Below are 17,288 nucleotides of genomic sequence, written 5' to 3'. Positions count from 1 at the left end.
CAGTTCAAGCAATGTTGCTCATGAGTAAAACAAAGTCCAGCTTCTTCTCCAAGATGCACATGGGTCACAGCAATGCCAATCCCAAGTATAAGTTGGGCAGAGACTGGATTGGGAGTAGTCAGCATAATGCCTCTAATCCTTGAAGAGAAGGACTTGGGGTGTTGACTGACAAGAAGCTCAGCATGACCCAGCAATGTGCACTTGCAGTCCAGAAAGCCAACTGCATCCTGGGCTTGCTGAAGTCAACACGTCCCTGGAAGTGTCCAAGGCCAGACTGCATGGGGCTTTGAGCTACCTGGTCTAGTGGAAGGTGTCCCAACCTATGGCAGGAGGTTTGGAGGAAGATAATTTTCAAGGTCTCTCCAAACCCAAACCACTCTATCATACTGTGATTATCCTAAAGCCTCTTCTGCAGCATGCATGTTGGGAAAAAACCCCACAAAATAAATACCCCACACTAAAGCAACTGATTCTCTGTATAATTAAAAAAAAACCTACCCCAACAAAAACAAACCCACCATAAGAACACACCACATCAAAAAATTAAAAAAAAACAAACCAAAACAAACAATCCAGGTCTTTTAATATTAAATTTTTAAGTGGAACTTGGTTCACTGAGATGTCACTTCTTGGATGTTACTTTAAAATTCACAGTAAAACTGCTTTTCTGCTCAAAGCTTAATTTCAAAGATAAAATAAAAACATATCTTCTTAATGATGTAGACATACAATTGTAGAAAATATTATTTTGGAGCATGTTTATTATAACTAATTTTGCATATACTGAACATCGAAACAGCTTGTAACAAAGGAAATTAATTCTTCAAAGGAAATTAATTAATACTACCTCACTACAAAAGAGCAGTTTTCTTAAACACATTTGAAATGTAACACCAAATATGTTACCCCTTTCTGTTCTGATTTCCTTCACATTCCACCAGCGACTGAATGAAGTGTCCAGTTGCCCACCATGCCCTAAGAGGCAGCAGCCAGGCTTACCTTCCTTCACAGTAATGGAGAGCACAGATGCACTGCTCAAGCCCTGCTGGTCTTTCACAGTCAGCCTGAAGTGATAGGTGCCAACCTGGAGGCCAGTCACAGTAGCTATTGCCTTGTCAGTGTTTTCCATCAGTACAGAGCTTGGCCCACTGAAACAAAACATCTCACAAAAATAATTGTGCCCAGCCACCCAAACTGTGACGTCAGCAGAATTGCTCAGGCTTTTGATTTTGTGTGTTATAGTTCTACTACTGCTGTAAGCACTGATGGCTAAAGAACTATTTGAGACATGAGTTTAAGTTAGAGAATTAATTAATACCTTTTCTCAAGACATTCAAAGCACCCAAGCATACATCCCCACCTATCAGAAGAGTAGAAAACACCCCCCAGAAGTTCAACCTCAACACAGGGTTCTATTCATCAGAGCATAAAAACAGAACTATAACTAATAACTATTTCATGCAAATGATATTGCTCTAAGAGCCCTCACAACCCTGCCAGTATAACTGTCTGCCAGCATAACTCTTCCTGTACCAGGTACAACAGCTGCAGGAGCTAAAATACCTGTCCCTTTTATTAAGGATCAGTTAGGTTTACACATAAACATAGAGTTATAGGCTTTTGTAAAATATTTTCCATTATCATTTAAGAGTGATTTAGTCACCCATTACTGGAAGTTCAAGGCAATATGACTGACACTTTATTTTCAATAAACAAGTGACTGAGAAACCCTAGTTCTGAGCACAAATGGAAAAACTTTGTATATTACAGGATGCAACCCAAACCTGCTACTTGCTTTTTAACAGGAGACACAGAAGTTCCTGTCATTTTCTCTTAATTTTATAAAAGTAGGCCTCAAAATGAAACATTGCAAAACATAGGCAGAGAGTGTCTGAGCTTTTCAAGTTCAGCTTAAAATTGTTATTTCTTACACTATTACTTACCCAAGTGAGATTGTCCTGAAAACGATTTTCAAACATAATTCACGATTCATCATTCAACATGATTGGATAAGAGGCTCTAGACTCAACCATTTCCACTTTTTTACTAAGGATGAGTAAAATCTTTCGATACCTGATATTTTCCCAGTGATAGAAGACAATGCCTTGGTCATCTTGGCTTTTGCTTCCATCCAGTGTAGTACTTTCTACTGGGAAGGTCAACTCCTTGTCAGGGCCAGCCACTGCTACTGGAGGACTGTTATTTTCTGCAAAATTAGCATTTAGTGTATGACATTTTTGAGGTAGTCACTGGCAATGCTTGCCAATCAAATTTTACATAGGGTATTTCAATAAAAATTTGATATATTGGCTCAAAAGGTACAAACCACAAGTATGACATGCACAAGCCAGCAGGTGGGAGGTCTGCTCTGCAGCAAGTCAAGTCCCACAGCAAGCAGGATCCCAAATCCCACAGCAATTACTTCTCTTTTTCATATTCATATCTGAAGGCACAGTCACACTCCCAAAAATCTTGCTGCATGCTCAATGCATTATATAAAATGTCATAAAACATGAGGGGTATTCTCCTGGTTCTACCAGTCCACCCCTTTCAAAACCTCCCACACAAATTTGATTCTTTGCCCTCAGAGAAGATACTGACCCCTTCTCTCTGCTGCTCAAGGCCACTAAGTTAATGCCAATTGAGAGGCTTTGAGAATTTAGCAAAGAAACATAACCTGCTACTCTGTTTTCAGCCTCTGCTTTTGTGACATGGTAAAACTGGCAACAATACAATTTTCCTGCATATTCATTTACCCTTGAGCCTGACTTCAGCAATAGCATCTTTCTAATTCCACATTATGACGGGTTCTAAAAGGCACCACCACACACCACACTTCCAATTCATGTTCTTGTTTCTGCAGTGAATGACTGCTGTAAAGTTGCCCCAGAAGGAATAATCTACAAAGGAGGTATATTAAGCAGTAACAGGAAGATAAAACATTTCCCCATGGTGGAATGTCAGACCTGCACAGGGGCAGAAAAGGCTACTGTGGATGTAAAAGGCAAACATACTGTGAAAAAATAAGGAATTAAAAAGATCACATGAGGCCCAGATCATTTTGGCTTATTCATCATTTGGCTCCCAAACATAAATAAACATGTGAAAGATGCAGCTTTCAAAAAGTCCTTGGTCGACACTTCTTCCTTGGCAATTTGTTTAAGTGAATTCAAATCACACAAGGACTCTTGCAGGAGAATTGCAAAACAATAAGAAAACTGAACAAAGCGCTGATTGATACTCTGAGCAGCTTTCAAAACACACTCTGTAGGACATTAAACTCAAGAGCTACAATTTGGGTTTTACAAGCAGATTCAAACAGACCTCTGTTGCCTTACATAACCAGGCTGGTGTGTGCCCTCAGGATCACCACCTGGATTTTGTTTGATTTTGTTTGATTCTACACTTAACGGCCTGCTTTGACAGAAAATGGAGGTGGACAAGTCCTTGTTGCAGGGGTACCAGGCACTGGGGCTGCCATATCAGTGGAACAATGTGAGGAGAGGAGGTGTTGGAGCCAAGGCAGCAGGCTGGGCCAGCCCTTAGGCAGCCAGCCATGCCTGCACTGACTTACCAGGCTGCACGATCAGCGTCACCTCGGCCGTGGAGCGCTGGTGTGCAGAGTCTGTCACAGTCAGCTGGAAGGTGTAATCTCCCTCCTGCATTGCAGAGAGCTGCAGGTACGGCGTCCGCACTCCCTTCGCAGCACCGGCAAGGACAGGGCACAAGATTAAACAGAAATGGGTTGTGGGTAATGAAAGGTCTTACAGAGAAATGTAAGGAGAAAGAAATGCTTAAAGTCATAAATACAGTGTTTGAGCAAGGAGTTATGCACCTTGCAGATAAAGAGGAGGCTTAAAATTTGGGACATAGACAGAAGTAATGTGTTCACTATTCAAACTCTTCCTACCAACCCAGAGAAATATCTATAGGCAATAAATCCTATTTTCTTCTGTTGGTATAACCACTGCATAGATCACATCTCCACAATAATAACTGTGAAACACATGGAACACTACCCACTCTCAATTAGGAAATTAGGCACTGGTGAAAATTCCTACAGTTTATTCCATTTCCTTAGGGATATTTTAAAAACAAACATAATGACATCCCTTGGTACTTATAAAAACTGTTAAATGCAAAACCAAGCTTGACTTGAATCCAGAATAATAGGGTTATGGAAAAAAACCCCCATATTAAACAAGACAACTCTGTTCTGAGTTTACTCTTCTAGCAGCATTTGCTGATACCTACAGAAGTCATAAAATGACTGGGCCCAGCTATAGGTCCTTTTGCTAATAAAAGGAACATTTGCGGCATCTCTCATATGAGGAATACCAAAGCATAATGCAAATAGATTTGGCTTTCTTTTTTTCTTTTGGATAAAGATGACAATAAGAACAGAGACTTGATAAACAATTACTAACCAGCAGAGGTACTTGCTACATTGCACTCTAACAGTGGATACCATTTAAAACACCACAGACCAGCATCCTCTGGCGTGGTTGAAAGAAGGGCCATGAAGATGGGTCAGAGGGCTGGAGCTGCTCTCCAAAAAAAGGCTGAGAAAGTTGGGGTTGTTCAGTCTGGAGAAACGAAGGCTCTGGAGAGACCTCACTACAGTCTTCCAGTACCTAAAGAGGGCTTATAAAAGGAGGGAGAGGGACTTTTTATATGGGCAGATGGTGACAAGACAAGAGGGAATAGCTTCAAAGTAAAAGAGGGCAGGCTTAGATTAGATATTAGAAGAAATTATTTACTCAGAAGATGGTGAAGCACCAGCACAGGTTGCCCAGAGAAGCTGTGGATACTCCATCACTGGAACTGTTTAAGGCCAAACTGGATGGGACCCTGAACAATCTTGTCTAGTGAGTGACATTCCTGGCCATGGCAAGGTGTTGGAACAAGGTGATCTTCAATGTCCCTTCCAACCCAAACCATTCTATGATTCTGTAATCCTCAGCTTCAGGCACATGACAAAGATTACTAGTCTGTTGAAAAGAAACTGTAACATGTACTTGCATTTCCACATTAAATACCCACTGAATCCATTGGATCATTTGAGCAGTCATTCACTTCCTTCAGAAAGACTGCTCTACGATTGAACAGCTCTCAAAAACTACAAGTTCAGTTTGCTTGGGTGCTTTTGGAAAGTTTTTGTTCTGGTGAACGATCAGAAAAAGTCATCATGCTGTAAGTCCTTCCATAATTTTTAATTTCCTCTACACTGTAGTCTTGCATTAATAATATTACTTCTTTCCTGAATAGATCTACAGTGATCTCTTTTAAGTTCTGAAGGTCTAAAGCATTTGCCAACATGTCAGAAATCAAGTCTCATAAAAAATGGCTCCTGAGTTTCAGCTGGATTCATTACATTAATTATCTCAACCGCCTACAGAGCTGTAAGAATCTCCAATTTACCAAATGCAAGTCCAATGAAAATATTTATTAACTTCTCAGATTAAAAAAAAAAAACAAAACCAAAACAACAACAATAGAAACAGTCATGAAAATACGAGAATAAATTCTGTAAGGCTTCACTGGAAACCCATGTTTTAGTGAGGATAAAAATCCACCACAGAGTGTGGCTGCATAAACACTGCCAAAAGGTCTTGTCATCTTTCACTCAGAAAATGAAGTTTCTATTTGAGTTCTACTCTCTCCAGGAGAGAGTGTTACAAGAAAACTGTGACCATCCCCACATTCTCCTACAACCAGTTTTCAGCCTGCCCAGAGGCTCAAAAGATGGGAGTCTGTGAAACAGCTTCTAGGGTTCAAGGACAGACAATGTGATCGCTAAGTCTTTACAAACCACCAGAGAACAAGCAGGTTTGTTTGGCCCCAAATAATTAAAAAAAAAAAGTAGTTAAAAGTAGTATCTAAAATAAGAACTGAATACATGTGAGAGAAAAACAAAAAAATAACATAACTCTAGGTATTTCAGTGCTCCTGAGCAGTTACTTAGATATGTGTTTGCCCATGTTAGAGGCAAAGATAAAAGAGCTTTTCAATCCTATGAAAGGAGAAATACACATACCTGCATTGCTACAACCTTGCCTTTGCTTTTGGGACTAAGTGACCACTCATAGCTGACAATTTCATGGTCATCACTGCTCTGGTTTCCATTCAGTGTGATGAAGTTCTGGGGCAAAGTGACAGCCTGATTCGGTCCTGCGTTAGCAATAGGTGGGTAATCCACTGGCTTGTTGACAGTCAGAGATGCAATGGTGGAGTTGGCTGCTCCATCCGAATCAATCACTGTGAGTCTACAACAGGAAAAACAGAATCTGCTAAGATGAACTTCTGCCAAATGGAAGTATTAATCTTTTTCTGGCACTTTTTCAAACACCACCTAAACAAAAACCACTGATTATATTATATGAACTTCTGCTTCAGACACACATACCCCTCAGCTAAGGGAAGAAAGAAATTCAGAAAACTTTACAAAGCCAAATTTCAACCTTTCACAAAAAAAAAAAAAAAAATCCAAAAAACAAAACTAGATATTCTGAATCCCTATACCTGCTGTCAATAGCAACTTCACCATTCAGTACAAAATCTTTTAGAAATGTACTCAGCAAAAAACAAGGATTTTATTCATCACCTATAGTGAAACAGTACAGAGAAACATCTAAAACTACTCTGGATGTTCAGAAGCTCTGCTTATAGAACAGTAGCAGATCCTCACTTCTTATTTTTTGTGGCACATCATTACTAATTTTAATTAATATCAATGTCAAGTTACAAAACTAAAAATGTGCAGGGTTTTAAAAACCTCAGACATTACTGCCTCTCAGAAGCACAAAGTAATCCTAAAATGAGACTACTGCAGGCACTCCAAAGGTGACCAATTAATCTGTAATCTACCTCTGTTATGAAAATTGCATACAGCTGACCACATGGAAGGGAACCTGAGCAGATCAAAACTAGTGCTCATTATCTCAGACAGTAGGGAACCCATACATTTTGCAATGAGTGCACATCCATGTGTATCAAGGGCACTGGACATTTTTGTTCACATTAGTCAGCCTCCCTGAAAGTTGCAGAGATGCAACAACTGACTTCTGAATTCCCTATGGTTTGGAACACACTTAGAAGCATTGCTTGTAAGCCAGACTCTGCCCATTCAACACGGAAAAAAATTAACACTCATTTCTGCTACTGTCCGATATGGAACAATTCCAGTAAAAAATACAGAATTAAGAAGCAGAAGCTGTAAAACTTTGGGTGGAACTTATGTGAAGCACCACAGTTAATGTATATGTAAGCCAATCTGCTGATTGTAGATAATATATTGACTGTCAGGCAACCCACTGACAGCCAAAGAACCCAAGATGGGTCAGTGGGAAGTCTGCCTCGGTAGAGACTGAGCTTTAAGTTAAACAGTTCAGAAAAAGGACTGATTTTTACTAAAGCACCTTGAACCACAAACATTCCTTCCACTATCTGGGCAGCCCCCAGCTTCAACAATCCATAAATGGAGGAAACCATTAGCAAGGTAAATGCTTTTATAAAGAACATAAAGAACAGAATGACTCTTAGTAAAATCAGCGCACAACAATGTCTTGTGAGGACCAGTCTGCCAATATTATTCTGTCTGCCACCACCCTTCAGAGGATGACTTTCACAGCCTGACTCAGTTTCATTCAGGGCACTAGCCAGCTTCTAGGCTAGGGAAAAAATTAGTCTGTCACAGTTGTTACTGCTGAAAGTGGGGACATTAATTTATGATACTTTCCTTTATGTAATTTTGAGTTATAAAGGATCACTGCAAGCATTTTTTGATAAAACCACTCCATATGTTTCTCCACTGAGAAAAATGAAGAGTAACAGCATGCAGAAGAAAAATTCTTTTGTTAGAGGAGATACAGATGAGCACAGAAAAAAATGAAAATTTAGCTGATATCACAGATAGGCCTCCAAGAAAATAATCATGCAGGTACCTGAAGGTGTAGTTTCCAGGAAGAAGGTTAGACAAGTGCAAGACAGGTGTGTCAGCAGATGCCTTCTGCTCTCTCAGGGGACCTTTAATTTCCTCCCAGTGGTAACTCACTATCTTCACATCATCTATGCTTTCTACATTCATTAAAGAAAAACACATCAGTTTCTTGTAGCAATTGCTGGAATGAATATTTAAGTAATTCATTTGTTCATCCCTAACTGGTTTTCTACAATTGTCTCTACAAGTATAATTGAACAAGCTTCATTAACCACAGAGTCATACCAAGTTACCTTTGGTACAATTTATCTACACAATTCTTCACACGCATGAATTTAAAAAAAAAATAAATCAGCCTCATATTCTACACCTTCTGACTTGTCTGCACTCATTAATTATGAATATAGTTACAACATCTCATCACACCCTATCTGACAGCTCTCTGCTATGGCCCCAGCTGTACTGGCACAGAGATTTTCTGGGCAGGACAGGAAGAAGCTGTAAGAGTAGCTGCTGTCTGGATGCAGCAGTCTCTGACACACTGCATCTCAATCTCCACGTGCAAGGTTGTGTTTTATAATTTTTTAATTTATTAAAATAATTTATAACTGGACACATATTCCCAAAATAAATAATTATGCAGGGAACTTCTGAGAAGAGTGAGAATAAGAAATTTCACTTGAAATTGACAAACAATAATGTTTTAACTGTATATTAAAAATGTAGGATATAAGCACAGGATGGTCCAGTACATACGACTGCCATCGATGAAGGTAGAAGTTGTAGGCAAGGAAACTTCTTGCACTTTGGGTGAAGCAACAGCAACAGGTGGCTGATTAATTCTGACTGCTGTGAGAAAGATAGGGGAGGAAGAAAAAAAGGGGGAGAAAAAAAATATTAGTGAAAGCCCAGGCAAAACTTATGTTAAGTCTACAAATCAATAGTCCCCAGTGATTAAATCTAGGACACACAGCTTTGCAGCATCTGCTGTCCTTTTTGGACAAGGCAAAGAAGAGGTTAGTGATGAGCAGTGTGCTGACACAGCAGTGTTCCACTGCAGTGCTCCTACGTGGTGTAATTCAGATCAGAGCTGTGCACTGTAACCTGCAGATAGAGCCAGATCAGCACAGGATTGTTGTCCCTAGCTGGAGAAAAGGACTAGTAAAGGTGGCATGATGATATCTCAGGCTTTGCCTGAGGAGGGGGAAAGACTAGAGAGCACTCAAACACAGTGAGCAGGACCCTTAGCTCCACTTTCTTAAAACTCCTTCTACACACCAAGATATGAAACACATCAGTATGACTGGACCGCCAGATATCCTTGACAAACAGTAACTGAGAGACTGTTTGATAAGTATGCTGCTGAATAAATGTGTTATAATATTGTGTTGAATAAATTTATTGTATCAGTCAACTGATTTACCTGGTTTGACTGTGACATTTACAAAACCTTCACCAAAGGCATTTTCACCAGAAACTGTCACTTTGAAGGCATAAAGTCCCACTGATAACTGAAACAAATACAGAACAAATAGGGTCACATGTTGGATTATACAAAAGTATGCTTAAATGTGACAATCATATCACAAAAGAGTAAATAGGGATGTCTGAATCCTCAATCTACTTTTATAAACACATACATAAAAAGCCACTAGCCACTGCCTGGAAGTGGGGAATATGAAGTAAACACTGCAGAGTTTTTCCTTTATCTTAGAAAATTATTAGAGCACTCTAAGATACTGGCATAAATTTGGTGACAAAAACAAGTGAAGAGACTCAGGATGGCTTGAACTCCTTAAATCAAGGTGCCCTTCCCCACAGGTTACAGTTCTGTGAAAGGACACAAGCACACAAACACGAGCCTGAGCTTACAGCTCACTTACATGAGAGAGCTTCAAAGTCTGGCTGTGCCTGCGCTCCATTTCCCCACTATAGTCAGCAGGGTGACTGATTAAGCTCCACTCATAGGTGTAGGCTGTTTCTAAGAGCAATAACACAATGTCAGAACAATCAGTTTTGTGTTCAAGATAAGCCCAGAAAACAAAGAAATCAAGTTCACCACTCATCAGATAAAACACTACAGTATGAGATCATGACTGCTACTGCCTAAGCCTGTAAAATGAAGCAGTATGACCACATGTTAAACTCCCAGTGTGTTCCAACTTGGTAAAGCAGCAAGGATGTAATGGACTTCACAAATAATCAACTTCTTCACAAAAAACTTCTTAATGTGAAGCCAACATATTTTACATAGCTACTTATGAAACATCTTATACTTGCTCCTGCAATTCAGAAGCTGGCAGTTTTAAGGCAAATGTTGCATGCAAACCTGCTTTCCCACCTCCCCTGCCCTGAGCTTTTCAGCAAGATGCTAAAATCTAGGCCTCGTCATCTTTTGGTAGAAATTACAGGCTTTCTATTGAATCAGCTGGCTAATAAGTTCAGGTTCTGAAAGTAAAAGCCACTTAAAAATTCCTCTTTAAAATCCAACAGAGGAAATCCTCTCTGCAGTTAGAGCTGTAAAAGAGGCAGTATTAGAAATAAGAAAAATTGTTTTATCTGAAGTGGTAGATGTTCACATAACTCAGAACTTGTCTGCATTTACAAGTTGGTAGTGTATGCATTCCCTGTATACCAAGGCATTCAACTGACCTGTAGGTGGTGGTGGGACAGCAAAGGCATTCAGTTCAACCTCATTTTTGGGTAACACCACTTGTATGTTATCTCCAGCAGACACAGTAAGTTCTTTAACTGCATATAGAACAGGATGAGTACATTGTTATAACAGATGGAACTGATACAAATTTAGTATCATCAAATATCATTTGCACTGGATTAAGTAAAATTTGACAAGTACTCTACAGAGAACAGTCAGCAATAATTAAAAAAAATCCTTAATGCATTATAAAATAATGATCTATTAATCATTATTAATCATTATCAATAATGATCTAATAATCATGACTGTGATTCCTTCACCTTTTACCAAACAAAAGTTGTTTTTTTTCTTCTCCAGCTATGATGCCTCATTTTCCCTGCTTCTGTTTCAGAGAAAAGCATTCTCATTCTTCCTTTATATCAGAGGTAACAATGCTCTGCATAAAGAGTTATGTATTTTTCTCAGTAATTGGAAGTGCAGGAAGACAAAAAAATCATAGTAGAACTTTATTATCACACTTTCCTTGACCAAGAAGTACTATTCCTATGTTCGTGGGGCACTTGGCAAGGCAGGTTCCAATGTCCATCTTGTGTTCCTTTTAAAAAATTCATTTGCATAGCAAGGGAAATGGTTATTGATTATCTGAACTGCCCATTCAATCTACTTGCTATCCAGTCCTTGTCTGTGAAAACTTTTTCCTTTCAAAAAATGCCAAAGTACACAAAAACAGCCCCCAGAAGAAATATACCCAAGCACAACTTAGTCCTGTATTTCAAATGTTTCAAATATCTTCCTTTTAATATTGGAAAAACACAGAACAAAAGTTCTCTGAAGGCAGTGTTCACTAGTGTCTACATGTCCAACTCACAAACTCAGAAGAGATGCCAAAGAAGCTACTCAGTAGTGGCAGCTGATGGGTCTAAAAATGATGAAATGAAGACACTGACAACACACTTTCTGTCACTGCTACCTAAATTCCCCCAAGGCTTCACAATTGATCATGGAAGTTGCCCTAGACACCTGTGGAGCAAAGGTTTGCACTTGGACCTTCACATGAGATGATAATAAAATGGCTAGAAGAGGGTGATGGCCAAAAGAGAGAATGAGGGACTGTCATTGAGACTTTCTAGACACTCTGGCTGAGAACACACAAACTTTAGGCAATTCTTGTATAAAGCAGTACCTACTGTGAGATTCATCACAACCTTCCCTTCAGCTTCTTCTTCCAATCTCCTTTTTGGGCCCTCTTCAACCTGCTCCTTCACAGGAGGAGGAGAAAAAGCTGCCTAGCTAACAGTCAGTGGTAATGATGATCCACTGTCTTGGAGAGGAATCTCTTGTAGCTTATCTCTTCCTCTTACCTGCTACTGCTATCCTGGCTGGCAGGTTGCATTTTGGTAGAGGGTGTCAAGAATGTTCTAAACCAGACTTCCTCTACCAGGAAGCAAAGGGCTTAGCTCTCCATGTCCCTCAGTACATTAGGAGTGCAGAAAAACACACATCTGTGCTTCTCTGCTTCTTGTGGTCCTTCTAACCCTTTGTCAGTGTGCACAGGGAGGCAGGAAACTCAGCAGGAGAAAGGAGATACATGAACATACACACAGAATTTAACACAACTACAGAGGACATGGTAGTTAGAAGTCCTTTTCAAAATAAAACCAACTGTTCTGCAGCTTTAAGTGTGATAAGCTTCCCCACAGTTTTGAAATGAAAGCAAAATTTTGTTTTCCCAGGATTTGGAGGCCGTGTTCTCCACTGTTAAGGGCTGAGCTTCCTCATGTCCCATCTATGTTGCTGCATGGTGTCTGGCAACTATGGATAGGCTTCTACTGCAGAGTTTCTGAGAGGGAGCAGTGCCCTGAAGAGACACACCAAAAACAACAATATGGCTTCAAGAGACTATTCTGAAATCCCAGAAAGCTTCAGGTATTGCTTACAAAGTAAAAAAAAAAACAAACACCAAAACCTAAAACGTTTGAAACAGGTCTTTAATCTTGGCTTTTTACTTTGCTGTATTTCCTTGAGTTGTCATTTCTCACAATGGTGGACTTGGTCAGAGTTTTGCCTCAGAATTAAGTGACTACAGGGTCTAAAGTTTGCAGTATTACTGTAGGTCTACAGGTTTAAAGTGGGATTATGTAACATTTGGATAAAAAATGAGCTCTTACTTACAACAGGTTGGAAACCTGACAGTAGAAATGTCATGCCCACCCTCTGTCCAACCTGCAGGTACCCCTCAGATCACAAGCTCTGTTGAAACATTACCTGCTTGAGCAGCAGTAGCAGGTGGTGTGAACAGCTGCATGGGCTCGGATGGTGCAGCATTAGTGGGAAGTAGCATGATCCCACCTTCAGTGGCATTCTCTGGGGCCACTGTGGGAATCTGGGTTTTCTCTGACATGCCTGGGGAGAAATCTGGTTTATCTGAAGAAGAGGAAGGTGTAGCAGCCTGAAAAAAGGAATTATAGGGAAAGAGTTGTTGTGAGACATTTTCCACATTTCTAGATTTAGAGGTATGCTGTTTTTTAAATAGCATGTAGGATGACCCTGGTGATTTATGTTACTAGAAGATTTTATTCACATACAGAATACCCATTGAACAAGGACTGTTTTTTTTTCCAACCAGGAACAATTGCTAATTTTCCAAGTTTCAGATGTAGAACAATCATGTGGTAACCTGGAATACAACTAATGCTACCAGTTACCAAAATATTAAAAAATTCAGTACAACAGGTCTAAATACAGTTATAAACCTTTAAAAGACAATATCAGAAAGTCTATGTGGTATTATTGTCTTTGTGCCATACACAAACATAACAGAGTGTTTGCTTCTTACTACATCTGCTCAGTACCCAAGTTGCTTGTGTCCTTTTATCTCCTCAACAGGAATAAAACACCCGACATGTTCTCTACTTCAGGCATCAAGCAGCACTGCCTGACCTTGTTAGTAAATCAGAACTGCCTCAAAGGACATGGCAAGTGTGGCACAAATAACTCAGCACTGGGTTAATCTTACCTTACAATGACACATTACCCTCAATGAGCCAGCAGGTTTTCCTTAATATTCTTAGGATTAATTTCTGATCTAATGATATGGGAAAAGCATTTTTCTAATTATGGCTACTGTATTTGGCATATGAAGGTACAGCAAAATACTATTATTTGTACACTGTCTATTAACTGAAGAATAGGATTATGAAGGTTGGCAAAGTGTACACTAACATCAAAAACAGTTGAGGTGGCAAGGGACCCCTGGAGGTATCCCAGTTCAGCCCCTGCTCCCAAAGCAGGGTCAGGTACAGCAGACTGCTCAGGACCAAATTCAGTCAGGTTATGAGCATCTCCAAGGACAGAGAATCCATCTCTCTGGAAAACCTCCAATGTTTGGGCATTCTCACAGAAAAAAATACGGTGTTTAGTGTTCAAATAAAATTCCCTGTATTTCATTTTGTGTCCATTGTATCTTACCCTGACACAGAACAGCACTGAGAAGAGCCTGGATCCATCTTCATCACATCCATAAGAGTTATTTATACACATCTGTAAAATCCCCTGAACCCTTTCTGCTCAAGGCTGAACAGTCCCAATTCTCTACTCTTTGCATTTCAGGTGCTCTACTTTCCCTTTGCAGTTTGCCTCCCTAGGAAATAAGAGCAGCCCTGCCTTCTGGACAAGAGAAAAAGCTCCTTGTGCAGCTGGGAATGTGAAAGCAATGCCAGAAACTGTTCCTTCCCAGCCTACAAGAAAACAGAGCATGGAAGTCATGGGCAACTCCATCTCAACCTTCAACAATGGACACAGAGCACAAATCCCTGTGCAGTGTCAGGGATTACAGCTACCCACTCTTGAGGATGCTGAGGACAACACCAAGAGCTGCCCTTTTGGGTGAGTCCATAACACAGACAAGGCAAGCACCTTTGAGGTCACACCTCCAGCTCTGCTCCATTTGCAGACAGTACTCTCTGAGCAGCTGGACCCTGAGAGCAGGACCAGGGACTGCAGCTCTCCTAAAGTAGTGCCTTCAGGAATCCCACCCTTGACAGCATCATGTACAGGGAGAACCTCAAGCCCATCCTGTTTTGTATCTTGACAAAAGGTCTTTCCTCCAGATAGGTCTCCTTGACATACTCACTCCAACCTTCATCTTTATAAAAGATTTTCTTCCCATACTTGAGCAAACCACAGTGGTTTTTTGCCTTCTGAATTTGAGGGAACTCTACTTTCCTGAGCTTCCTCTGGCTCCTCTCCTCTCCCTCGCCTCTCCTCATTCTTTGCCAATCTAGCAGCTGAAAAGCAGCCATCATGGCTTTTTAGGACGGATGGAGACAAAGTCACCTCAAATATACCTTTCCAGGGTGCCTCTTCTGCAGTGGCACCAAACATCACTTCAGTCAGCAAGCCTAGGCAAGGCACTGCAGTCAAAAGAGGTGCCCTGTGGCACTGTCACGTCTGAAGAGGTGTCACAGCCAAAAAGACAAACTAAAAATGTTAGCAGACAGCAGACAAATGGGGCAGGGACAATATCAGAAATTAAGCTCTCAGACAGAAACTGTTACTGAGAGATTTGCTGGAATAGATATTGAGGGCAAGATTAACTTAAATTCCAGCTTGGGAAGTGAAAGTTAAAGGAAAGAAAAGAATTCCCTCTGGGAGTGAGTCTGATAGGCAGTTCTGCTGGTAGGGTCTTTGTGGGTTGTTTGCTTTTACCCTTTTTTACAGCCACTATTGCTTGATACAAAGACACCAATGGTGAGGGCCCACATCCTCCAGTTCCCTGGGTTTGACTTGAGGGCAAATCTCTTGAGAATTCCAACAGAAAATAAGAACAACAAAATACCATGAAGAACCTACTTCAAAATAGAAAAAAAAAGGTAAATCTAAGTATCAAAACATCTTCCAGAGATTTTATACATCCTATGGATCAAGTCAATGTATTTTTAACCAAACAGAACTGTTGAGCTTCTGCAGGCATAAAAACTGAAACAAAGCCAAAACAAGAGATGAATATCTATGTTATTCAACTGCATTCTAAGTCTTAAATATGAATTCTGAAGGCAAGCAAATCAGACACTAAAAGGCTCACCATCACATAGAGTCTGTCAGCCATGTTAAGGCTTCTTAGGTAGAGCTTTATGTATTTTGACTGCACCATTATCCCTGCAAATACAATAAGCACAAGAATTAAGTCAGGCCTTATCTACTGAGTAAATGTTTGGAACATTGCAGCGTCAACATAGCAGCAGCTAGACTCTGGCTAAGACCTTAAAAACTTTACTTAACTTAGCAGATCAGCTGGAAATTAACAGGAAATTTTAAATAAATTTTAACTAGAAATTTTAAAGAGAAAAAATTTTGCTGATATCTCACTTGAAGGATGGGCAGCACTGCAGATTTCTCATCTGGGCAGGTGGACAGCACATACTCTGTACAGGTTTCTGAACATACTCATGTTATTGAGCTGCCAGAGACTGACAGTCCATAAGATCCCTCTGAACTCTGATGTAAACCCAACAGTCAGGTGACTCATTTAAGTGACAAACCCCATATTCTCTCTCCCAAATCACATACAGAAACTCCCTGCATCTGACTACATTTATGACAAGGATACTCCAAGGGCACAGACTCCAGAGGTCTGTGTTTGGTTGGTTTCTCAGTTTAAAATCTCTGTGCAGGTCCTTGCTCAAAGAACACAGCACCTGACACTGCATCCTGCTGACTACTGTGAAGGGAGGGAATCAGGGAATTGCATTTTTGCCACCTTGCTCTGTCTGGCTTGTCAAAACAGCTTTGTCTGGAAGCTGCAGAAGGGAGTGCATCAGCATGGATCCAGGAACGGAGATATAGAGCTTCTGTGGCAGAACTGAGAGGATGATAGGAAAACACAATATTGCATAATGTGGGCAAAGTGGGCAATTCATTAAACTTAGTAGCAAGCATGATTTTAAGACCTTCATATTTTCATAACCTATACAAAACCACCACAGTTTGAGAGGTTGTTTGGATTATATATCAATGGAAAAATTATTTGGAGACCTCTCGGCACTTTTAATCCAGGGTAAAAATTTAAGATTTCCTTCATAACAAAATCTGGTTTTCAAAAACCAACCTTTTTTCAGAAGGAAACACAAATATGTGCTAAACAATCCATATGAGATTTGATGAAAATATCTGCTTGCTGGAGAAAGAGACACATAGGAAGGAAATCCTATCACCACTATACACCACAGGCAGTTTCTATTTCACTAGGGTCACAAGTAAAGTTTCCAAACCAGAAAAACTTGAAGCCAAGATGAAAAATTGTGTTGGGCATACCTGGCAGGGCTTAGGTGGCAGAGGACTGGCTGCAGGGGCCACTCTGGTGGTCCCAGTCAGCTTGGCAGTGGATGGAATCATGGCACGATGCACCAGCACCATAACCTCTCAAACCTAGTCAAACAAGGGCAATGGCCACTGTGGGCAGGGGACACAGGAGGATGTGGGGGGATGCACAACAGGAAACATCTGGAAGCAAACATAATTGTGCACAGGGCTGGAGACACCCTCCTGGAAACAGGAACTCCATGCCACCTCCCAGGGAATTGAGGCCCACAGAGAAGCCACACCAGTGCAGATGAAACAAAAAGAAAGGAACAGTGGCAGAAGAGAGAAAGAAATGACAAGTGGCAGAAAGGAGACTGCCATGCACTGACT

The 17,288-nt window shown here is 40.4% G+C and overlaps 1 protein-coding gene across 1 annotated transcript in view; it reads right to left on the bottom strand.

The window, feature by feature from the left end:
* The window catches only part of KIAA0319 (KIAA0319 ortholog), a 44,512-nt gene that overhangs the window by 14,639 nt on the left and 12,585 nt on the right, over nt 1-17,288 (bottom strand). The window contains exons 3-12 of the mRNA XM_059483076.1: nt 12,864-13,047; nt 10,592-10,690; nt 9,823-9,920; nt 9,363-9,450; nt 8,696-8,788; nt 7,944-8,076; nt 6,038-6,266; nt 3,575-3,698; nt 2,074-2,206; nt 1,000-1,148 (exon numbers count right to left, since the gene is read on the bottom strand). Coding sequence (XP_059339059.1) covers nt 1,000-1,148; nt 2,074-2,206; nt 3,575-3,698; nt 6,038-6,266; nt 7,944-8,076; nt 8,696-8,788; nt 9,363-9,450; nt 9,823-9,920; nt 10,592-10,690; nt 12,864-13,047 — 1,330 coding nt within the window. The remainder of the gene's footprint in view (nt 1-999; nt 1,149-2,073; nt 2,207-3,574; nt 3,699-6,037; nt 6,267-7,943; nt 8,077-8,695; nt 8,789-9,362; nt 9,451-9,822; nt 9,921-10,591; nt 10,691-12,863; nt 13,048-17,288) is intronic.

This window comes from Ammospiza nelsoni, chromosome 1 (genome assembly GCF_027579445.1).
Source record: "Ammospiza nelsoni isolate bAmmNel1 chromosome 1, bAmmNel1.pri, whole genome shotgun sequence".
Classification (NCBI taxonomy): domain Eukaryota; kingdom Metazoa; phylum Chordata; class Aves; order Passeriformes; family Passerellidae; genus Ammospiza; species Ammospiza nelsoni.
The sequence above is the reverse complement of the archived record's forward strand: the minus strand, read 5'-3'. Positions and strand labels throughout refer to the sequence as shown.